This window comes from Mesoplodon bidens, assembly GCF_964165515.1.
Source record: "Mesoplodon bidens genome assembly, contig: HAP1_SCAFFOLD_92, whole genome shotgun sequence".
Classification (NCBI taxonomy): domain Eukaryota; kingdom Metazoa; phylum Chordata; class Mammalia; order Artiodactyla; family Ziphiidae; genus Mesoplodon; species Mesoplodon bidens.
Genome location: NW_027672608.1, coordinates 744904 through 760146, shown reverse-complemented (window position 1 = coordinate 760146; position 15243 = coordinate 744904). Strand labels below are relative to the sequence as shown.

Here is a 15243-nt window from a genome sequence, read left to right as displayed (position 1 = left end):
CTTAAAAAAGACTGGACCCTTCCTTGAAGCATGAGAGGGTGTGTGGAGGGGACCACATGGCAAGGAACTGTGAATGGCCTCTGGCCAGCAGTTAGAAAGAGAATGGGAGCCTCAGACCACAGGAACCACATGGGTTTGAAAGAGGACCCAGAGCTCTAGAAACCCTCAGATGACACATTGACTTTAGCCTCATGAGAGTCTGAGCAGAGAACCAAGTTCATCTGTGTCTAGACTTCTGATCACAAATACTGTAAGATAGTAAATTTGTGTTGTTTTAAACTGCTGATTTGGTGGAGATCTGTTATGCAACAATGGAAAATGAATATAATTACTATTAACTAAAAAGAACCAGGTCAAATTCATGAGTAACAATAACCCACTATTCATCTAGCAAGATTTCAATAAAGGTTAACGTGAACAAAAGAAGACTAGTGTGAAGACGAGCATGCAGCCATGGACACTCCCGTCACCTCCAGTTTTCAAGATGATTTTCACACTCTCATATTGTGTGTCAGTTGGAGGTGGTTAGAATTCTGATCAAGAATGGATCTATTGTATGAGAAAATATTTGCAAATCATATATCTGATGAGGATGTAATATCCAGATATATAAAGAACTCTTAGAGCTCATCAACAAATAGACAAACAATCCAATTTAACAATAGACAAGGGGCTTGAACAGACATTTCTTCAAACAAGATATTACAGATGGTCAACAAGTACATGAAAATGTGCTCAGCATCATTCGTCATTAGAGAAATGCAAGTCAAACCCATAATGAGATACAGCTTCACATCCAATAGGATCTGTTGGTGAGGATGGAGAGAAATTGGAACCCTCATCCACTGCTGGTGGGGATGTCAAATGGTTCAGCCACTGTGGAAAATTTTGGTGGGTCTTCAAAATGTTCAATATGGAATTATCATATGACCCAACAATTCCACTCCTAGGTATATACCCAAAAGAATTGAAAACAGGTATTAAAACAATGCATGCACGTCCACTTATGTTCATAGCAGCACTATTCACAATAGCCAGAAGGTGGAAACAGGCCACATGTTCATCAAGGAATATATGGATAAACAAATTGTGGTATGTACATACAATGTAGTACTATTAAGCCGTAAAAAAGAATGAAATACTGATATATGATACAAAGTGAATGGATCTCAAAAACATTTTGCTAAGTGAAGGAAACCAGACACAAAAGGTCACATACTGTGTGATTCTACTTATATGAAATATCCAAAATAGGTTAATCCATAGAGACAGAAAGCAGATTGGTGGCTGGGCGGAGGGGGGAAAGGGAAGCTATTGCTTGATGGGTACAGGATTTCCTCTTGGAGTAAAGGTAATGTGTTGGAACTAGATAGAGGGAACTACATAAAAGGGGTGGTTGCCCAACATTATGAATCCCCTAAAGGCCACTGAATTGTTCACTTTAAAATGGTTAATTTTATGCTATGTGAATTTGACCTTAATTTTTTAAAAAAGAATAATCTGTTATACAAAAGAATAAAGTTATATCTTAATCAGTGGTAAATGACTTTGTAATTCTGCTATCCATTTTTTAATGTGAACTACAGACTTTATTTAGATCTTCTCACCAGTTTTTCTTCTAATGTCCTTTTCCTATTCCAGGATCCCACCAGGAGACCACATTGTATTTAGTGGTCATGTCTCCTCCTCAGTCTTTCCTTGTGTTTTATGACTGACAATTTTAAGACATATTGGTCAGGTATTTTGTAGAATGTTGCTGAATTTGGGCTAGTCTGATGTTTCTCATGATTAGACTGGGTTACTAGTGTTTGGGAAGAATACCACTGAGGTGGATTGACACTATCATGACATCATGTCAGTGGTCTATGATGTCAACATGACCTATCACTGGTGACATTAACCTTGATCACTTGATTAAAGTGGTATCTGCTAGATTTCTCCATTATAAAGTTACTGTTTTCCTTTCCCTCCTCCACATTTTGGAAGTAGGTCACTAAGTCCAGGCCATACTCAAGGAGACGGGAATTTAGCTCCACCTCCTGGAGAGGGAAGTATCTACATATATTACTTGGAATTCTTCTGTAAGGAAGATTTGTCTCTTTTCCCTATTTATTTATTTATTTATCTAATCATTTATATCAGTATGCACTCATGGATATTTAATTTATTCTTTGGATTATAATTCAATACTACATCATTTATTTTGTTTCCTAAGTTGCTCCAGCTATGACCATTCTGAATTCTTTTGCTTTGGTTTTGTTCCTTTGATGTACCGCCCCCCCTTTTTAAAGCACTTCCTTATTTTCTGGCACTGCAAGATACTCTAGGCTTATCTTGTATTTTCCCTGCCCTGGGTCTAGAATCAGTCATTTCTCCAAGGAGTCATGGTTCTTTTTATTGGAGGATGATATTTAGAAACCAAGATCTCGGTGCTGAATGTGCTTGTTGCTACGAGGGTGTCACTGGCTGTAGGTCTTCTCTGCAGGCAGCTAGGGTTATTATTCACTCTCTATTCACATAACTGTAATGATTTCTTTATATATTTTTATTTTTTTATTAGTTTCTGCTTTATAACAAAGTGAATCAGTCATACATATACATCTGTTCCCACATCCCTTCCCTCATGCATCTCCCTCCCTCTCACCCTCCCCTTCCCACCTCTCCAGGCGGTCACAAACCACCGAGCTGATCTACCTGTGCTCTGTGGCTGCTTCCCACTAGCTATCTACCTTACGTTTGGTAGTGTATATATGTCCATTCCTCTCTTTCACTTTGACACAGCTTAACCTTCCCCCTCCCCATATCCTCAAGTCCATTCTCAAGTAGGTCTGTGTCTTTATTCCCGTTTTACCCCTAGGTTCTTCATGATATTTTTTTAAAATTCCATATATATGTGTTAGCATACGGTATTTGTCTTTCTCTTTCTGACTTACTTCACTCTGTATGACAGACTCTAGGTTTTTCCACCTCATTACAAATAGCTCAGTTTCGTTTCTTTTTATGGCTGAGTAATATTCCATTGTATATATGTGCCACATCTTCTTTATCCATTCATCCGATGATGGACACTTAGGTTGTTTCCAGCTCTGGGCTATTGTGAAGAGAGCTGCAATGAACATTTTGGTACATGTCTCTTTTTGAATTGTGGTTTTCTCAGGGTATATGCCTAGTAGTGGGATTGCTGGGTCATATGGTAGTTCTATTTTTAGTTTTTTAAGGAACTTCCATACTGTTCTCCATAGTGGCTGTACCAATTTACATTCCCACCAGCAGTGCTAGAGTGTTCCCTCTTCTCCACACCCTCTCCAGCATTTATTGTTTCTAGATTTCTGGATGATGGCCATTCTGACTGGTGTAAGATGATATCTCATTGTAGTTTTGATTTGCATTTCTCTAATGATTAATGATGTTGAGCATTCTTTCATGTGTTTGTTGGCAGTCTGTATATCTTCTTTGGAAAATGCCTATTGAAGTCTTCTGCCCATTTTTGGATTGGGTTGTTTGTTTTTTTGCTATTGAGCGGCATGAGCTGTTTATGAATTTTGGAGATTAATCCTTTGTCAGTTGCTTCATTTGCAAATATTTTCTCCCATTCTGAGGGTTGTCTTTTGGTCTTGTTTATGGTTTCCTTTGCTGTGCAAAAGCTTTGAAGTTTCATTAGGTCCCATTTGTTTATCTTTGTTTTTATTTCCATTTCTCTAGGAGGTGGGTCCAAAAGGATCATGCTGTGATTTATGTCATAGAGTGTTCTGCCTATGTTTTCCTCTACGAGTTTGATAGTTTCTGGCCTTACATTTAGGTCTTTAAACCATTTTGAGCTTATTTTTGTGTATGGTGTTAGGGAATGATCTAATCTCATACTTTTACATGTCGCTGTCCAGTCTTCCCAGCACCACTTATTGAAGAGGCTGTCCTTTCTCCACTGTACATTCCTGCCTCCTTTATCCAAGATAAGTTGACCATATGTGCGTGGGTTTATCTCTGGGCTTCCTATCCTGTTCCATTGATCTATCTTTCTGTTTTTATGCCAGTACCACACTGTCTTGATTACTGTAGCTTTGTAGTATAGTCTGAAGTCAGGGTGCCTGATTCATCCAGCTCCGTTTTTCGTTCTCAAGATTGCTTTGTCTATTCTGGGTCTTTTGTTTTTCCAAACAAATTTTGAAATTTTTTGTTCTAGTTCTGTGAAAAATGCCAGTGGTACTTTGATAGGGATTGAATTGAACCTGTAGATTGCTTTGGGTAGTAGAGTCATTTTCACAATATTGATTCTTCCAATCCAGGAGCATGGTATATCTCTCCATCTATTTGTATCATCTTTCATTTCTTTCATCAGTGTCTTATAATATTCTGCATACAGGTCTTTTGTCTCCTTAGGTAGGTTTATTCCTAGTTATTTTATTCTTTTTGTTGCAATGGTAAATGGGAGAGTTTTCTTGATTTCATTGTCAGATTTTTCATCAGTGGTGTACAGGAATGCAAGAGATTTCTGTGCATTAATTTTGTATCCTGCTACTTTACCAAATTCATTGATTAGCTCTAGTAGATTTCTGGTAGCATCTTTAGGATTCTCTATGTATAGTATCATGTCATCTGCAAACAGTGACAGCTTTACTTCTTCTTTTCCAATTTGGATTACTTTTATTTCCTTTTCTTCTCTGATTGCTGTGGCTAAAACTTCCAAAACTAAGTTGAATAAGAGTGGTGAGAGTGGGCAGCCTTGTCTTGTTCCTGATCTTAGTGGAAATGGTTTCAGTTTTTCACCCTTGAGGACAACGTTGGTTGTGGGTTTGTCATATATGGCCTTTATTATGTTGAGGAAAGTTCCCTCTATGCCTACTTTCTGCAGGGTTTTTATCATAAATGGGTGTTGAATTTTGTCGAAAGCTTTCTCTGCATCTATTGAGATGATCATATGGTTTTTCTCCTTCAACTTGTTAATATGGTGTATCACACTGATTGATTTGCGTATATTGAAGAATCCTTGCATTCCTGGAATAAACCCCACTTGATCATGGTGTATGATCCTTTTAATGTGCTGTTGGATTCTGTTGGCTTGTATTTTGTTGAGGATTTTTGCATCTCTGTTCATCAGTGATATTGGCCTGTAGTTTTCTTTCTTTGTGACATCTTTGACTGGTTTTGGTATCAAGGTGATGGTGGTCTCATAGAATGAGTTTGGGAATGTTCCTTCCTCTGATATTGTTTGGAAGAGTTTGAGAAGGATGGGTGTTAGCTCTTCTCTAAATATTTGATAGAATTCGCCTGTGAAGCCATCTGGTCCTGGGCTTTTGTTTGTTGGAAGATTTTTCATCACAGTTTCAATTTCAGTGCTTGTGTTTGGTCTATTCATATTTTCTATTTCCTCCTGATTCAGTCTTGGTAGGTTGTGCATTTCTAAGAATTTGTCCATTTCTTCCAGGTTGTCCATTTTATTGGCATAGAGTTGCTTGTAGTAATCTCTCATGATCCTTTGTATTTCTGCAGTGTCAGTTGTTTCTTCTCCTTTTTCGTTTCTAATTCTATTGATTTGAGTCTTCTCCCTTCTTTTCTTGATGAGTCTGGCTAATGGTTTGTCAATTTTGTTTATCTTCTCAAAGAACCAGCTTTTAGTTTGGTTGATCTTTGCTATCGTTTCCTTCATTTCTTTTTCATTTATTTCTGACCTGATCTTTATGATTACTTTCCTTCTGCTAACTTTGAGGGGGTTTTGTTCTTCTTTCTCTAATTGCTTTAGGTGCAGGGTCAGGTTGTTTACTCGAGATGTTTCCTGTTTCTTAAGGTGGGATTGTATTGCTATAAACTTCCCCCTTAGTACTGCTTTTGCTGCGTCCCATAGGTTTTGGCTCATCGTGTCTCCATTGTCATTTGTTTCTAGGTATTTTTTAATTTCCTCTTTGATTTCTTCAGTGATCACTTCGTTATTGAGTAGTGTATTGTTTGGCCTCCATGTGTTTGTATTTTTTAAAGATCTTTTCCTGTAATTGATGTCTAGTCTCATAGCACTGTGGTCGGAAAAGATACTTGATCCAATTTCAATTTTCTTCAATTTACCAAGGCTTGATTTGTGACCCAAGATATGATCTATCCTGGAGAATGTTCCATGAGCACTTGAGGAAAATGTGTATTCTGTTGTTTTTGGATGGAATGTCCTATAAATATCAACTAAGTCCATCTTGTTTAATGTATCATTTAAAGCTTGTGTTTCCTTATTTAATTTCAGTTTGGATAATCTGTCCATTGGTGAAAGTGTGGTGTTAAAGTCCCCTACTATGATTGTGTTACTGTCGATTTCCCCTTTTATGGCTGTTAGTATTTGCCTTATGTATTGAGGTGCTCCTATGTTGGGTGCATAAATATTTACAATTGTTAGATCTTCTTCTTGGATCGATGCCTTTATCGTTATGTAGTGTCCTTCTTTGTCTCTTCTAATAGTCTTTATTTTAAAGTCTATTTTGTCTGATATAAGAATTGCTACTCCAGCTTTCTTTTGTTTTCTATTTGCATGGAATATATTTTTCCATCCCCTTACTTTCAGTCTGTATGTGTCTCTAGGTCTGAAGTGGGTCTCTTGTAGACAGCATATATATGGGTCTTGTTCTTGTATCCATTCAGCCAATCTGTGTCTTTTGGTGGGAGCATTTAGTCCATTTACCTTTAAGGTAATTATTGATATGTATGTTCCTATTCCCATTTCCTTAATTGTTTTTGGTTCGTTATTGTAGGTATTTTCCTTCTCTTGTGTTACTTGCCTAGAGAATTTCCTTTACCATTTGTTGTAAAGCTGGTTTGGTGGTGCTGAACTCTCTCAGCTTTTGCTTGTCTGTAAAGGTTTTAATTGCTCCATCAAATCTGAATGAGATCCTTGCTGGGTAGAGTAATCTTGGTTGCACTTTTTTCTCTTTCATCACTTTAATATGTCCTGCCACTCCCTTCTGGCTTGTAGAGTTTCTGCTGAGAGATCAGGTGTTAACCTGATGGGGATTCCCTTGTGTGTTATTTGTTGTTTTTCCCTTGCTGCTTTTAATATGATTTCTTTTCGTTTAATTTTCAACAGTTTGATTAATATGTGTCTTGGCGTATTTCTCCTTGGATTTATTCTGAATGGGACTCTCTGTGCCTCCTGGACTTGATTAACTATTTCCTTTCCCATATTAGGGAAGTTTTCAACTATAATCTCTTCAAATATTTTCTCAGTCCCTTTCTTTTTCTCTTCTCCTTCTGGAACCCCTATAATTCGAATGTTGGTGTGTTTAATCTTGTCCCAGAGGTCTCTGAGACTGTCCTCTGTTCTTTTCATTCTTTTTTCTTTATTCTGCTCTGAAGTAGTTATTTACACTATTTTATCTTCCACCTCACTTATCCGTTCTTCGGCCTCAGTTATTCTGCTATTGATCCCATCTAGAGTATTTTTCATTTCATTTATTGTATTTTTAATCGATGCTTGATTCATCTTTAGTTCTTCTAGGTCCTTGTTAACTGTTTCTTGCATTTTGTCTATTCTATTTCCAAGATTTTGTATCTTGGAAATAGAATCTTGGATCAGCTTTACTATCATTATTCTGAATTCTTTTTCAGGTAGACTGCCTATTACCTCTTCATTTGTTAGGTCTGGTAGGTTTTTATCTTGCTCCTTCACCTGCTGTGTGTTTTTCTGTCTTCTCATTTTGCTTATGTTACTGTGTTTGGGGTCTCCTTTTTGCAGGCTGCAGATTCGTAGTTTGTGTTGTTTTTGGTGTCTGTCCCCAGTGGCTAAGGTTGTTTCAGTAGGTTGTGTAGGCTTCGCAGTGGTGGGGACTAATGCCTGTGTTCTGGTGGTTGAGGCTCGATCTTTTCTTTCTGGTGGACAGGTCCACGTCTGGTGATGTGTTATGGGGTGCCTGTGGCCTTATTATGTTTTTAGGCAGCCTCTCTGCTAATGGGTGGGGTTGTGTTCCTGCCTTGCTAGTTGCTTGGCATAGGGTAACCAGCACTGTAGCTTGCTGGTCGTTGACTGAAGCTGGGTGCTGGTGCTGAGATGGAGATCTCTGGGAAATTTTCGCTGCTTGATATTATGTGGAGCTGGAAGGTCTCTTGTGGACCCGTGTCCTGAAGTTGGCTCTCCCACTTCAGAGGCACAGCACTGACTCCGGGCTGCAGCACCAAGAGCCTTTCTTCTACACGGCTCAGAATAACAGGGAGAAAAAGTAGAAAGAAAGAATTAGTAGAAGAAAGAAAGAGAGAGGGAAAGAAAGGAAGAAGGGAAGAAAGGAAGGAAGGAAGGAAGAAAGAAAGAAAGGAGGGAGGGAGGGAGGAAGGTTGGAAAGAAAGAAAGAAAGAGAGGAGGGAGGCAGAGAGGAATGAAAGCAAAAGGAAGAGTGAATGGAGGGAGGGAGGGAGGAAAGAAAGAAAGAAAGACAGGAGGGAGGGAGGGAGGAAGGAAAGAAAAAGAAAGTGGAAAGAAGAAAGTTGGGAGGGAGGGAGGGAGGAAAGAAAAAGAAGGAAAGGAGGAGCGGAAGGTGGGAGGGAGGAAGGGAAGGTATGAAAAAAAAAGAAAGAGCAGGTAAACAAAATAGAATAAAGTATGAAATATAGTAGCGTTATTAAAATTAAAAAGTAATTATTGAAAAAAAAAACGGACAGATAGAACCCTGGGACATATGGTGGAAAGAAAGCTATACAGAGAGACTCTTGCACAGAAGATTACACATACACATTCACAAAAAGCGAGCAGGGGGAAAAATAAAAAATCTTGCTCTCCAAGTCCACCTCCTCAATTTGGGATAATTTGTTGTAAAAAGCGGAAAAGGACGAGAAGTCTGAAATCTTGCTCTCTAAGTCCACCTCCTTAATTTGGGATAATTCGTTGTAAAAAGAGGAAAAGGGGGGAAAGTCTTAAATCTTGTCCTCAAAGTCCACTTCCTCAATTTGGGATGATTCGCTGTCCATTTATGCACTCCACAGACGCAGGGCACATCAAATGGGCCGTGGAGCTTTAATCCGCTGCCTCCGAGGCTGCACAGAGAGATTTCCCTGTCTCTGCTCTCACAGCTCCCAGGTCTCAGCCTTGGACCTGGCCCCGCCTCTGCACGTAGGTCGCCGGAGGGCGTCCGTTCTTCGCTCAGACAGGATGGGTTTAAAGAAGCCGCTGATTAGGGGCCTCTGGCTCACTCAGGCAGAGGGGAGGGAGGGGCGCGCAGTGTGGGGCGGGCCTGCGGCGGCAGAGGCCGACATGAGGTTGCAGCAGTCCGAGGCGCTCCGTGCGCTTTCCCGGGAAAGATGTCCCCAGGTCCTGGGACCCCGGCAGTGGCGGGGTGCACAGGCCCCCCAGAAGGCAGGGCAGACAGTGACCCGCGCTCGCACACAGGCCCCGCGGCGGGGGCGGCAGCAGCAGCCCCAGCGTCCCACGCCCGTCTCAGAGGTCTGCGCCTTTAGCCGTGGCTCGCGGCTGTCTCCGGCACTTCCCCAAGCAGCCCTCTTAATGCCCTCTCCTCGCACACCAGGAAACAAAAGGGAAAAAAGTCTCTTGCCACTTCGGCAGCTCCAGAAACTTTCCCCAGACTCCCTCCGGGCTAGCCGTGGTGCACTAACCCCTTCAGGCTCTCTTCCTGCCGCCAGCCCCAGTCCTCTCCCTGCGCTCCAACTGAAAGCCGATACCCGAGCCTCAGCTCCCAGCCCCGCCCGCCCCGGCGGCCAAGCAGACAAGCCTCTCAGGCTGGTGTGTGCCTGAGCGCACCTATCCTCTGTGCCAGAATCTCTCTGCTTTGCCCTCCACACCCCTGTTGCTGTGCTCTCCTCCGCTACTCCGAAGCTTTCCACCTCCGCCACCTGCAGTCTCCGCCCGCGAAGGGGCTTGTAGTGTGTGGAAATCTTTCCTCCTTCACGGCTCCCTCCCACTGGTGCAGGTCCCGTCCCTATCCTATTGTCTCTGTTTATTCTTTTTTTCTTTTGCCCTACCCATGTATGTGGGGAGTTTCTTGCCTTTTGGGGGGTCTGAGGTCTTCTGTCAGCGTTCAGTAGGTGTTCTGTAGGAGTTGCTCCACGTGTAGATGAATTTCTGATGTATCTGTGGGGAGGAAGGTGATCTCCGTGTCTTACTCTTCCGCCATCTTCCTCCATGTCCTGTAATTATTTCTGTATGCATCTGTCTGTGTACATAACATAAACATGACCTCATAGTAATGTCTCTGACTAATCCAGCTTCCCCCTTTGCTTATTTATAACTTCTTTCTTGGACAGTGAGAAACCAGGCTCTCATTACCCATAGTTTATTTACTCACTTATTCAACCCCAATATATATGTATAGTAATTTCAAAATTGCTACCCTGTACCCCTGTGTGAAACAACTATACCTACCAGAGTACAGCATTTATGGACAGTTCCTTTGGTCTTCAGCCTTACAGTTCTCAGTTGAAACAGTATTTTGCAAAGTGACTTAGGTCAGTTACATGTTTTTCCCCACTACCTTCAGTGAGGTTATGTCATGTAATCTTAATATAGTTATATTCATTTGTTTCAGCCTGCATTCCACCCTGGGATTTTCCAGCATCCTGGATATTTTTTTAAAATTTGTATCCATTAAAGTTTCCTCATTGTGATGTATGGTCCAATAGTTTTTGACAAATGCTTGGAGTATATCCATCACCCCAGTACCATGCAGAAGAGTTCCATCCCCTCACAGCTCCTCCATGAGTCTCCTTGTGTTTCATTCCTCCTACTCCCTCAACCTTTGGCAACCACTGACCTAATTTCCGTCCCTACAGTTTTGTATGGCCTGGAGTTTTTTATAGCAACTCTTTTTATTAGACATTAAAATTGCTGGTAAGCAGAGGTTCTTTTACTTTGTGTTTGAAGTTAGTTGATACCAGGATTCAAGTCCAGTCCTGACACTTACATTGCCCTGATTCTCAATTTTCTCATCTGTAAATGAGTATAAAAAAATAGTCCTAGCCTCATGGGGGTTCTATGGAGGACTCAAGAAGATAACAGTTGTTGGCACAGTGCCGGGCACATAGTAAGTAATCAATAAACTTGATGATAATAATACTTTATATTTGCTATCCTCATCATCACCATGGTGGGATATGAAAAAAGAATATTAAGGAGGCCAGGAAATGCTGCCGTCTTGTGTTACTGGTGGCCATAAGAATGTACACATGGGCCCTTCCCTACAGCGGATGGAAAGAAGGCAGAGAGGATGTGACTGTAGCAGGGCAGGATTGATCCTCCGCAAGTCCTCCTCTGGTGTTTGTGGTGCCTGTGTGTATTATCCGGGTTGATCCTGGAGTTAGTTAGGGCTTCCTGAGGAGACAGAATCATCTGTCTGTCATTCAAAAATTGCCCTAGGCAGGGAGATTTTAGGGCTCATTTTGGCTTTTCTCCTCCCCAGGATTTTTTTTTTTCACTGAGATGATATTACAACATGGAAAGAACTTTAAAGAAGTAAATCACTGTAATCCCTGCACCCAAGTGGGTTGATGTTTTGGTAATTGCTGCCGTCCCACTCCTGCACATTTACACATATGTAAACATTATTTATTGTATCATAAACATATTTCCTTGTTGCTACATAGTCTTCATAATGATTTTTGATGAAGATATGACAGTTTCATGAAGGGGATTCACCATCCTTCACTAAAGTACTCCCACTGTTTTGCGGCACAACTTCATGAATATCATTTTTTTTTGCTCCTGATGATTTATTTCTTTGGGATATACTCCCTAGAGTAGGAATTTTCTGTCAAAGGATAGGAATGTCTTTTTGGCTTTATTTGTAGCATTTTGCAGAAATAAAACGTTACATCCTTTTTTGTATATTAATGTATATTTCATCAAAATACAGCTGTTCAGGGATGTGATCAAATATCTAGTGAAGAGTTTGAGACTAATGCTTCAACCGATCATTGATAAATTTATCATCTGACCATGTAATGCTTGTTTGGAAACCATGATTTTCTCTGATTAGATTTCTCTCAGCTCTTGTCCCCCCAACTCCAAGTTCTCCTTCTTACTACTTCTGGAGGCAACACTCCCAGAGTCTCCCGTCATTTCTCAGAAACTCATTCTTTATTTACTTTTGGAGTCAGGACTTGTTTGCATATGTAAAACCAGGACCATATTGTTTGCAGATGCTAGGGGTGCTGCCAGATAATTGAATGTATAAAGTTGAGGCTTTTGAATCATTTTTACAAACCAGGACAGAACAGAATACTTTCTTAGAATTAAAAAAAATAATAAAGGCATGGAAATAAAGATCACAGGACTGGGTTTCTAATACAGACATTTCACTTTGTGTTCCTAGTAGGGGCGTTCCAACTCCAGAGTTGGGGGTGGAGGTGGGGGTGGGGGGGGGGATAGAGGACTAAGATAAAGCTTTGCAGATTCACTATCTAATCCAGAAAAAACAAATGCATAAAAGGAGTTAGAATAAATAATGAAACAAAAACTCAATCAGTTATTTATGATCCCATCTACTAGCATTAACAATACGTTTTTTCCTTTCTTGAATAGTTTTCTGTTTAGATTTTGTTTGAAGATAAGAGTAGCTTCAAAGTCATTGTATTTCCTATCAGTAATTGATAAAGCCCCTTCCCCTTAGGGGAGCGCCCATATGTGATAGCACTTGTTGAAAGCGAATTGTTTTTTAGCATTAAATGCTTTTGTTATTTAAAAAAAAAAGAAATTAGCGTAGCTTCCAGTGTTTCTAGAAATGATAAAAACAGCTGAGAGCTTCTCATACAAATTGACTGGCTTAAACTAGAAGGCTGGATTCTTTTTCCAAATGAATTTTGAAATCTGTAATTGTACCTGCAAGTATAATGGGGGAAAAGTGAGTTCTGAGGTCCTGCTCACACCTGCATTGCAGGCACCTACTGCAGCATTCCAGTACAGTGAGGATGGGCATGGCTTGGATGCTCCAGACTCCAGTGCACATGGCCTGGGGTTGGGTGGGGGTTGTGGTGGTATCTGCTGCTGCTGTGTCTCACCCGCCTGGTAGGAACCTGTGGCAGCTGCGGGGGGTACCTGTGGAGGCTCAGGGCCAGCCCAGACTGCTTACAGGGTGGCTCTGGGCCTGGTGGGCAGTTCTAGGGAAGAGTGCACGAGGCTTAAGCAGGAGTGAGTGGCAGGTGTGGGTCTGGACAGGAGCTGAGATTCCAGGGCCAAGAGGCCTAGCCAGGTTCTGATTTCTGGGACAAACCAAGGCCTTGGGGGGCTTTAAGAGGTATGGGGGGGATAGAAAAGTTCTGTTGTGGTACTGCTTTCACAAACACCTCCACCACAAGGTTCCAAATCGTACATCCTGCAGTTCTCTAAATCCTTGGCCTTAACTCCATCTCTTGTCAGTATCAGCCTCTGTGGCCCATCTGGAAATTGAGGGCAAGGCTGGCAGATTGGAGTGGAGGTGGAACTTGCAAGTACTTTGCAGGGGCCAGAACCTCCCCTGGTTACTTTTTTTATTTCAGGCTCCTGGTCCTGGGCTGTTCAGCCCATTCTTATTTATTTATTTATTTTCTTATTTATTTATTTATTCATTTATTTATTCATTCATGGCCATGCCGCACGGCTTCTGGGATCCTAGTTCCCTGCCCAGTGACTGAACCCAGGCCCTCGGTGTGGAGTCCGTTATAACCACTGGATCTCCAGGGAATCCCCTGTTCAGCCCCTTCTTATGTGAAAATTCCAGGCTTGGTGATCAAGGGCTCAAGACTGGGAGCGCCTTCTCACCTCCTCTAAAACAGTGATTTAAAAATTACATTTTTGTTTCTTGTGTTATTTTCCAGGTGTTTGTATTTGCATTTTTTCTATGTTTTTTATTGACAAAAATTACATTTTTAGGTTTGAACCTTAAGTAACCCTTTTATTGGTAGTATGCATTTTTAACTCAAGTTAACACATTTGGGATTTGCTTTGTTTTGCTTTTAGGAAGTTTTTTTGTTTTTTGTTTTTGTTTTGTTTTTCCCTAGAGAAAGGTTAATACTTTGTATATTCTTCTCAGGACTCAAGTCTTGGCTAGTTTGGGGATTATGGGCCAATTGCTTCACTCCCCTAAAACTAGATTTGGGATTGTGGATTAATTTCTTATTTTTTCCAAGTTTGTATCCCCTGTCTGTGAGGCAGGGACAATAATTCATGCCCCAGAGGTTACCCGAGTGTCACATAAGGTGATGATTATGCCAAGGCTGTACTGTGAGTTGTCATAATAGCAGAGCTGTGACTTTTGACTACATTTCTGTGTTAGATCTTTTCCCTTCACCCAAATCTAGCACAGGGCTGGGCATGTGTAGAGATTCTTGTTAAATTGTACTGATCTAAATTTTCTAGGCCAAGGATCCCCACTGGTAAGAAGAAAGGAAAATGTCATCAGCATGGATTAGCCCTGGGACATTGGGTCTGAAGCCAGTGGGCTGAGTGGGGCTGCAGCCAAGGGGCCTCTGGGGCTTCCTGGGGTTGGATAGAGGTGGTCTCCGGAGCAGGGAAAGATGTTCAAGAGCGAGTTTTGATTGGCCCTACCTGGCCTCTCTCTGCTCTGCCCTCCTATCTTCACGCCAGGGACTACCAGGTCCTTTTGTCATTCCTGTATTTGTATTTGAAAATGTTGTTAACAAAGCAGAGACCTGTCATCTTCCATTCAGGGACTCCCAAGTAATTGCTTAATGTTTATTTCTGTTTCTCCTCCCATTCTAAAACTGCCTGTAGAAGTTAATGACCTTTACAAAACTGTTCTTGAAAGCACCAACACCACCACTGTAGATCTTTCAAATATGTTGTTTTTTGCTGTTTTTCCACTTCTACCCCTCTCCGCTCCAAACTCATCCTTATTTTTTCCCCCTTTTTCTTCCTGGTTCAGAAGATGGAGGGACCAGTCAAGCTCCGGACAGTTCGAGAAGCACCGACGGACTGTATCTGTCCCCCAGGTAAGTGGATGTTCGATCGTTGCTGACTCCTGACTTCCATAGGCCTGGTCTTCTCTCTCCTGTCTACCCGAAACTGCCAAGGCCATGGTCAAGAGAATCACCATGGGTTTCAGGCTGTCTGTGGTACCTTGTGGACTGTCCTGGGGCCTTTCTTCCTACATCATCTTCCCTGGTAGGTGTGTTGTTAAAGATTCTGGCAAAATTAACTGACTTGGTTTGATGAGGCTGATGGTATTGGTGGAGGACCTATGAAACTCTTCGGCATGACTTACAATAAATACTTAGATGTTAGGAAAGTAGCAGCCATCCCCTTTTAAAGATGGAGAAACAGATATGAACCATCCATAC

General features: G+C 41.3%; 1 protein-coding gene across 1 annotated transcript in view; it reads left to right on the top strand.

The window, feature by feature from the left end:
- LOC308609904 (uncharacterized protein) overlaps positions 1 to 14987 on the top strand; it is a gene marked incomplete at its 5' end in the record, with an annotated part of 38049 nt that extends 23062 nt beyond the window's left edge. The window contains one exon of the mRNA XM_081259179.1: positions 14829 to 14987. Coding sequence (XP_081115305.1) covers positions 14829 to 14921 — 93 coding nt within the window. The 3' untranslated portion in view covers positions 14922 to 14987. The remainder of the gene's footprint in view (positions 1 to 14828) is intronic.
- Positions 14988 to 15243: the final 256 nt, after the last annotated feature.